The sequence below is a fragment of the Notamacropus eugenii genome, chromosome 5 (assembly GCF_028372415.1).
Source record: "Notamacropus eugenii isolate mMacEug1 chromosome 5, mMacEug1.pri_v2, whole genome shotgun sequence".
Lineage (NCBI taxonomy): Eukaryota > Metazoa > Chordata > Mammalia > Diprotodontia > Macropodidae > Notamacropus > Notamacropus eugenii.
This window is the reverse complement of record NC_092876.1, coordinates 22,694,752-22,703,473: the sequence shown is the minus strand read 5'-3', so window position 1 is coordinate 22,703,473 and position 8,722 is coordinate 22,694,752. Positions and strand designations below refer to the sequence as shown.

Here is an 8,722-nt window from a genome sequence, read left to right as displayed (position 1 = left end):
TGTACTTACAGTTCAGAGATTCAAATTTGAACTTCGTATCTAACATTCATGAGCTGTGAGACTATGGAAACATTACGTAAGTTTTGAGAGACTCAGCTTGCTCTTTGGAGGGTGAGAGAATATTATAAGGACTAAGGACTAAGTAATATCATGTATATAAGGCACTCTGTATACCATGAAGCTCTTTGTAAATGTCAGCTTTATTACTATAAGCTATCCAGAATATTCTATAATGATGATGATAACAATACTAATAAATGCTCTGAGCACAATTATTCACAAAATGAGCTAGTATTTGTCAAATACTTTGAAAAATTCAAAGTGTTACATAGTGATTTACATAAATAATTAACTATCAAATAATTATTTTCTATATAATATTTTGAAGCTTGCAAAGTGTTTTATAAATATTGTCTGATTTTATCCTCACGCCAACACTGTAGGGAAAATACTATTATTATCCGAGTTTTACAGATGTAGAGGCTGAAACCGACAGAAGTAAAGTGAATTGCCTAGGGTCAGTGTGTGTCTGAGACTGGAATTGAACTCAAGTCTTCCTTACTCCAGGTCCAGCACTCTATTCCATGTGCTGAATAGAGCTAGATATTGTCTACAGTTCAAGAAAGTAGATCAGTCATGCTGTGACTTCCTGTGTGGAGGAATGTAAACAGCAGAAAAATCATGTTAAATTGATTTTATATTCCAATTAACTCCAGTTTCTGTCTCAAATAATTTGTTTGGGGGTATCCTAATTGCTTTCATTGCCACTAGCCTAACAGAGCAGGATGATCCCCAGACAACAATTTTTGGTACATAGCAACAAACTAAACACAGTATCCTCTCCTCCTCCCCAAAGCCCCACTTCTTGAGTCACATAATTTGTTTCTTCCAACACATGTTCTAAGAGTTGTCTTTTTGACAGCACTTGTCACCTTTCCCTCCTTTCTGTCTCCCTTGCTCTTCCCATTTTCTCTCATCATCCTTCCACCATACTCCTTTATTCTTGCCTCTTGTCCCCTCCCTCTTTCCTTTCATATTGCCTTTCCCTTTCTCTCCTCTCCATTTCCCATGTCTTCACTCCCCTATCTCCACTCCTCATCTTTCCTCTCCTTTCCCCTCTTTTTTCTCTTACTTCTTCTTCACTCATATTCTGCCTAGTCACTGTCTACCACCCTGTGTACACACATGGTGGACTGTAGTATTGATAGCTGGACTAACTACATTAACAACTTTTGACTTGTGTCTCTTCCACTTTGTGTACTCTATATTCTATTCAAATTGGCCAACTTCTTGTTTTCTCAAACTCAGGATTTCCCCTTCCAGGTTTTCTACCTTTGCATTGGCAATCCCCCAAATGGAAGAAACTCCTTCACCTCTATCTATTAAAGGTCTTTGCTTTCTCTTTCACTAAAAAACAATTATTAATCTTTCCTTCCCTTTACCTCCTGCACTGAACAAATTAAAAACCAAAACAAATGAAACCAAAACACACACACACACACACACACACACACACACAAAGTCCAGCAATAATAAATTCCCATATTAGCAATACCTGATGATGTCCTGTCGTGCATCTAATGTTCAAAGCCTCTGTCACAATGTGAATGTTTTGCCTCATCTTCACAGTTTTCAGTTGAATGGATCAGTTCTAAAGTCTTTCAGAACTGATTTTTTTAATGATATTGATATACTGTACAGAATCTTCTCCATACATATGTATATATGTAGTAGAAATATATACAAATCCTTGCAGCTTACATTTAACTATTAGAATTGTGTATGTGTGTATATGTAAACATTTATAAAATTACATATACATATTGATACTTAGTTTCTTTTGTCATATGTAGTATTGTATTATGTTCGTTTTAAAAATTTCTTTTGAGGTATCTATCGAAATCATCAGATTGGAGAAGAGGTCAATGACACAAAAGGATTAAGAATCCAGGAGGAGACCATCTCCAAGGTTAGTTCCAGATCTTACTGTAGTCCTTTGAATAAAACCAGGCCCACTGAATACCTGGGTTTCAATAAGGCATTGGACAGAAAATTTCAGAAGACATACCCTCATTGAGAAGATTTGGAGATGTTAGGTTGCATGATAATGAATTCATTGGATTCAGAGTAGAATAGTGACTGACTTCAACTTAGATATGATTCTCTAGTAGTGTGTCTCAGATATCTATCATAAGTTCTGTGTGGTTTTTGTTGATGATGTTGGTGATGACAATGGTGATGATGATGACTAGAATTTTATCAGATTTGTGAGTTGCAGAATGCTAGATTGATTAGGGGATAGAATGTGGTGGAAGCTTTAAGATTTTTTTAACACAATATAAAAAGGAATGCTTTCAAGCAGTCTAAAAATAAAATGTCTTATCTCACAAGAGAGGGATTTTCCAATGAAACTAGCAATTTTTATTAAATGTCTATTATATGCAGGCCTGAGCTAGATACTAAGAAGATTAAAAATTTAGATGAGATACTCCAGGCCCTCAAGTAACTTATAGTGAATTCAGTTCAACTGCACACATGCATACCTAATTCATAGCACATAAATACAAACATACCTCTTCTCAGAGGACCAAAATGACATCCCCATTGTAAAGTGAAATTTCAGTGTGTCCGACTGTGGCTGATCACAACAATACGAGCGCAGAATGCTCTATCACAGGTTGGGCATAGATAGTCCGTTTGAATATTTGGGGTGGATATCCCAAATTTGCGAATCCTGCATTTACTTTGTGCTGTCTCAATTCTGCTTTCCTCTAAGAGCACAGCACCTTTCCTTATGTAGGCGCGCCATGCTGAGCGGTCCTGTGCCATTGTCTCCCATGTTGCACAGTCAAATCCAAAGTTCTTCAGAGAGACCTTGAGAGTGTCCTTGTATCGTTTCTTCTGGACCCCATGTGATCGCCTGCCCCATGCAAGTTCTCCATAAAATAGTCTTTATGGCAAGCGTACGTTTTCCATTCAAAGAGCTGTGGCCAGTCCATCAGAGTTGCGCTCTTTGAAGCATAGTTTGAATACTTGGCAGTTCAGCTCGAGCAAGGACTTCAGTGTCTGGTACCTTATCCTGCCAGGTGATCCTCAGAATCTTCCTAAGACAGTTTAAATGGAAGTGATTTAGTTTCCTGGCATGGCGCTGGTAGACTGTACATGTTTCACAAGCGTATAACAGTGAGGTCAGCACAACGGCTCTGTAGATCTTCAATTTGGTAGTCAGTCTCTTCTCTCCCAAACCTTTCTTCAGAGCCTCCCAAACACTGAGCTAGCTCCGCCAATGAATGCATCAGCCTCATTGTCAATGTGTACATCCCTGGGAAGTACGCTACCACGATAAGTGAACTTATCTACAGCATCCAAAACTTCTCCATCTGTTGTAACCAATGTTTCCACATACGGATGGTATATACACATAATAAAAGACATACATACATAACTCTGCACGTATGTATATACACATATATATGCACACACAAATAAACCTTTTTTTTATATTTGCATATAGTTATATATGTGTGTGCATACTTACATATGTATATGTGTGTGTGTGTGCTACACAGATATTGTTGTTTGTTCTTTAGTCATTCATTTATGTTCAACTCTTGCACAACAGATCCTTCTGCCATTCATTATCATTTGAAGTCTAAACTCATATTTGTTACTTCCAAGATACTATTCATCCATCCTCTGCCATCCCCTTTTCCTTTAGCCTTCAACCTTTCCCAACATCAGGGTCTTTTCCAATGACTCTTATCTTCTGATTATGTGACCAAAGTATTTAAGCAGCAGTATTTGTCCTTCCATTGAATAGTCTGAATTAATCTCTTTATGTATTGACTGACTTGATTTACTTGCTGCCAAGGGACACTCAGTCGTCTTCTCCAGGACCACAGCTGGAAACTGTAGATTTGGCTTTTCTTATAGTTAATTCTCACAGCCATATATTGTGACTGAAAAAACCCCCACAACTTTGATTATACACTTATATACAGATTATTAAATACATACCAGACACTGAGCTGTGCACTGCAGATGGAAATGAAAAATAAAATCTGTGATCTGAAGAGAGGGATACAACATGTACAAAGATTCATTAGAATGTAAGTACTTAAAGACAAAGACTGTTTTTCCTTTTTCTTTTTAAGATCTATGCTTAAGTTAATGCCTGACATATAGTATTAAATGAATGTTAATTGCTTGGTACAAGGTAATTTGAGAAGAAAGAAGATTAATAACAAGCAGGATCAAGGAAAGCTTCATGAGATGTAAAAGCCGGACATGGTCTCCTCCCCAGCCCCACCTCCACCCTAGCTCAGCAAATGTAATAAAAAATATGTAGTTGTGCATGATGAGATCTGAACGTGTAAACAACATGTGTCTACATGCTGCAGTCCTTTTATGAAATGTGAACCGATTTGATTCCAAAGGAGAACAGATAATTGACTTGGCAAACAGGCGTCTAGAGACTTTAAATGACTGGACTCATTTCAGCAAGACAAGTTTGAGTTAAATATTGACTTCTTTGTTAGGGACTTTCTCCTCCATCCCTGACAACCACATCCCCAAACTCCCTGGCCAACACACGTACAGTATTAACAATACTACTGGTGAGGTACTGCATCCAGCCATGAGCAGATACCTACATTGGAAGATAGATGTGGATTCAATGGTCATATGAGAAAATAAGAAATATCAAGAAGAGTGAAACTTTACAGCAGAAAAGACTACCAGGCATGCACTTATGAGGGGAGTAGATCTTGGCAGTACAAACATGACTGGCCATCCAGCAAAAATACTGCACCTATGGGGAAATGGGGGAAACTGGGGAGCACAGTAGTTAGAGCACTGACCTTTGAGTGAAGGAGATCTGAGTCCAAATATGGCCTCTGACACTAGCTGTCTGATCCTGGGCAGATCAATTAACCTCTATTTACCTCAGTTTCACCAGTGCATAGTAAGCCCAAGATAAATATTAGTTACCACCACAACCATCATCATTATTGTTGTTGCTATGTTAGGGGTGCTGTACAAGGACTCTACAAAGAAAAAAATGAACTTCTAGGTCACGTAATGCAAAGAGGTGTGAATTGCCTCTTTTCTCATAAATCTCCTACATACTACTTCATTACCAATATTCAATTAATTTAAGACCACTTCTCCTATCTGCATTGGTGGGAGCATGCAGCCCAGGCTGTTTGAATTCAAGAGAAAAGTTAGGATGATTCAGAATTATGGAAAAAGGTACAAGGGTTAACAAGGCAAGTCCTTCTAAGGATTTGGCAGTAAAGGGGAGAAAAGATATAGGAAAGCAGCTTGAAGAGAGAGCAAAGTCAAGTGACAGATTTGTTTTTCTTTTAATAGAATGGAAATAGGTAGTCTAGGTGATTAAATGGCTAGAGTGGTACATTCAATTGACAAAAGTCTGAGTTCTAATCATTTATTTACTGTATAACTCATGGAAAATCATTTAACTTATTATAACTCGTTTTCTCATCTGTAAAATGGGGGGAGATAATAGTATGTACCTCATAGGATGCATGTATTAATGGCAATCATATATGTAAAAACCTGTAAGAAAAATCTCTATAAATATGAGTTATCATCATCATCATCATCGTTAGTAGTACTATTACTACTACTACTACTACTACTACTACTACTACTACTACTACTACTACTACTACTACCACCATTAGTATTACTGCTACCTGAACATATTTGTAAGAAGCAGGGAAGGAATAGATGGAGAGGAATTGATGAGACATAATTCCAAGAAAATATATGAATTCATAATAAAGTTACATAAGATGTAAGGTGCTTTGTGAACTTTAGCTCACAGTATGAGTATGAGCCATGCTGCAGCTGCTGGACAAAACAAGAAACATTTATTAAGCACTTGCTAAGTATCAGTCACTACAGTAAATGATAGAGAACAAATACAAGAAATAGACAGTGCCTGCCCTCAAAGATCATGCACTCTAGTCAGGAGAGGGGGAGACTGCTGGCAAGTGGGAAGTGGGGGGAAGATACCAACACAGGAGATAATATCAGCGTTCAGAGGGCCAGACATAGGATCAAAAGAGGATTGAGCAATTCCCTGCCTTGAAATGACTGTTCCAAGAAGAACTCAGCAATGGGCAAAAGAGTCACAGGAGTGGAGGGATGTTCCTGAATGACAAGACCCCAGAGAATGAGGGAACTTCTAGGCTAAGGAGGCAGCTGAAACATGTAGTGAAGTTCAGAATCCAAAGCAAATATGGGAGAGAATGATTTCATCAGAGAAGTAAAGGACAAAATATGAAATGAAAGGCAAATATTATGAATCAGTAAGAGCATAGATACTGTGATATTTGGAGTTGGACTTTAAAGGGTGATTATAAATTGAACACGTGAAGAAAGGGAAAGAAAATATTCCAGACACAGGTAACAGGGTAAACAAAGACATGGAGGTTCTGTTGGAAGTGACTCATGGAGGTGACAGTAGATTTACTTGCTTAATGAACCAACTATAGCTAGCAATTCCCCTCTTTTTCTCTTCTGCATAAGTACACTCTTCCTTTTCCTTTAGTTTGAGTGTCGTTGTCAAAGAACAATGGGAATGTATCATCTTCCATCTTGAGCACAGCAATCTGGGAGATACGTTGTCAAGCTGAAATATATTCGGAGTAGGGTGACAATGTGAGTGAGAGATCTGGAAATCTTCCTATTGAAAACTGGTTGAATGAATCGTGTTGTTTTTTTTGTTTTGTTTTGTTTTGTTTTTTGATTTTTGTTTTTTGTTTTTTGTTTTTTTTTTTCTTACCAAAGGATGCACTGGGGAAGAAATAACTGTCTTTAAGGATTTGAAGAGCTGTCATTTAGAAGCAAGATTATAGGATATAGATCTGAGAAGGGATTATTATTATTATGCAGATTCTCTACTCAGATCACTTTCTTTGACAAGTAAGGAAATTGATCCCACAAGAGATGAAGTGACTGTCCCAAGTTAACATGAGTGGTCAGGACAAAATCCAAACTAAGATTTGCAATTTCAAATAAAATGTTCTTTGTACTCTCCCATGCTATTTCACATTTCTATTGTATAGTCCCAGAAACATAGTTGTATACACATTTATAGGAGGAAGATTTTGGGCTACATATAAGGAAAAATTCTGAAATATCATACAATTCTAAAAAGGGAAACGTGCTACCTTTCATCACTTACAGAATCCAACCAAATTGCTGCTTATTGCAAAAACTTACCATGTGTAGGACGGTAGGTCTTATGATGTAACCCTAAGGTCTTCATAAGCTCTGATGGTCTATATTGTAGGGAGGACTCTGTTCAAAGAGGAGGGAAAAACCCTTCCAGATCATCAGATTTTCTGACGTTGTTCCTGGGCCTTCAATGTCTTCTCAGAATTCTTCTAATGCACCTGTTCCATTGAATCCCCTAGGGCTGATGGACGATTCTGAAGACAGAAAATGACCAATTGCAGCAGGGTTCCTGGATTCATTCTCCAGGGCTTCTCAGGCATTCCTGAACTGCAGACTATTAGTGTTGCTTTCTTTCTTTTTGTCTACATATTCTCTTTCTTTGGAAATATCTCCATAATCACAGCAGTTACTCTGGATTCTCATCTGCACACACCCATGTATTTTTTCCTCAAACATCTGTCACTCATTGACTTGTGTTCCACCTCCACCACACTGCCCCGGGCCCTCTTTGCTGCCATGGCTGGCTCAGAATTCATCTCTCTCCCAGAATGTGCAGCTCAACTATATGTTTTTGTCTTCTGTGCAGCTACTGAGTGCTTTCTCATCACTTCTATGGCCTATGACCGTTGTCTGGCCATCTACCATCCCTTGACCTATGGGTCCACCATGACCCAACAGTTCTGTTGTGCCCTGGTGGGTGTGGCCTGGGCTAGTGGGCTCCTATTCTCCTCCTTCCACACAGTCAATACCTTCACCCTATCTTTCTGTGACCCATTGCTGGAACATTTCTTCTGTGATCTCCCACCCCTCTTCAGATTGTCATGCACTGATCCTCACAAGCATGAGGCAATTGGCTTTGCTGTTAGTGGCTGTGTGATCATGAGCTGTTTTGCACTTACTGTCCTCTCCTACATCCAGATTGTAGCCACTGTGTTGCGTATCCAGTCAACACAAGGTCGTCAGAAGGCCTTCTCCACCTGTTCCTCCCACCTCATCACAGTAATCCTCTTTTATGGAACTGGTAGTTCAACGTATATGAGGGCTGCTAATGGCTACTCCCCATTTCAAGGGCGCCTAGCTGCTATATTTTACTCTATCCTCACCCCAACCCTGAACCCCATTATCTATAGTATGAGGAATAAAGATATGAAGGCAGCCCTAAGGAAGCTTTACCTTCGTTGACCATGATGATGCTCAGTCTTGGGAGGAGAGAGAAACTAGGTCTCCAATAACATGCTCTCACAGTTCTCCCCATGCAATGGCCAATGTTGTATCTGAGAATTGTCACTAACATAGATTGTGATCTTCATTAAGATTTTTAACTAAGCCTCAGTTTCTTCATTTTCAAACAGAAATAAGAACCCTCAGCCTCTAGTTCATTGGAATATTGTAAGGATAAGACTTTAAAACTTAAGGAACACATTATTTCCTAAGCACACCTATGTATTTCAGTCTGTGCAGATGACCACTTCTCTTTGCTATAAGTTGACAATCTTTATAAGCTTCTTTGGCTTAA

The 8,722-nt window shown here is 38.6% G+C and overlaps 1 protein-coding gene across 1 annotated transcript; it reads left to right on the top strand.

Moving 5' to 3' along the window:
• The first annotated feature begins 7,391 nt into the window (after nt 1-7,391).
• On the top strand, nt 7,392-8,388 carry LOC140507403 (olfactory receptor 9G4-like). Its single transcript, XM_072615500.1, has one exon. It carries the CDS (start codon nt 7,474-7,476, stop codon nt 8,386-8,388), a length of 915 nt encoding a protein of 304 aa, XP_072471601.1. The 5' UTR covers nt 7,392-7,473.
• The last annotated feature ends 334 nt before the right edge of the window (nt 8,389-8,722 follow it).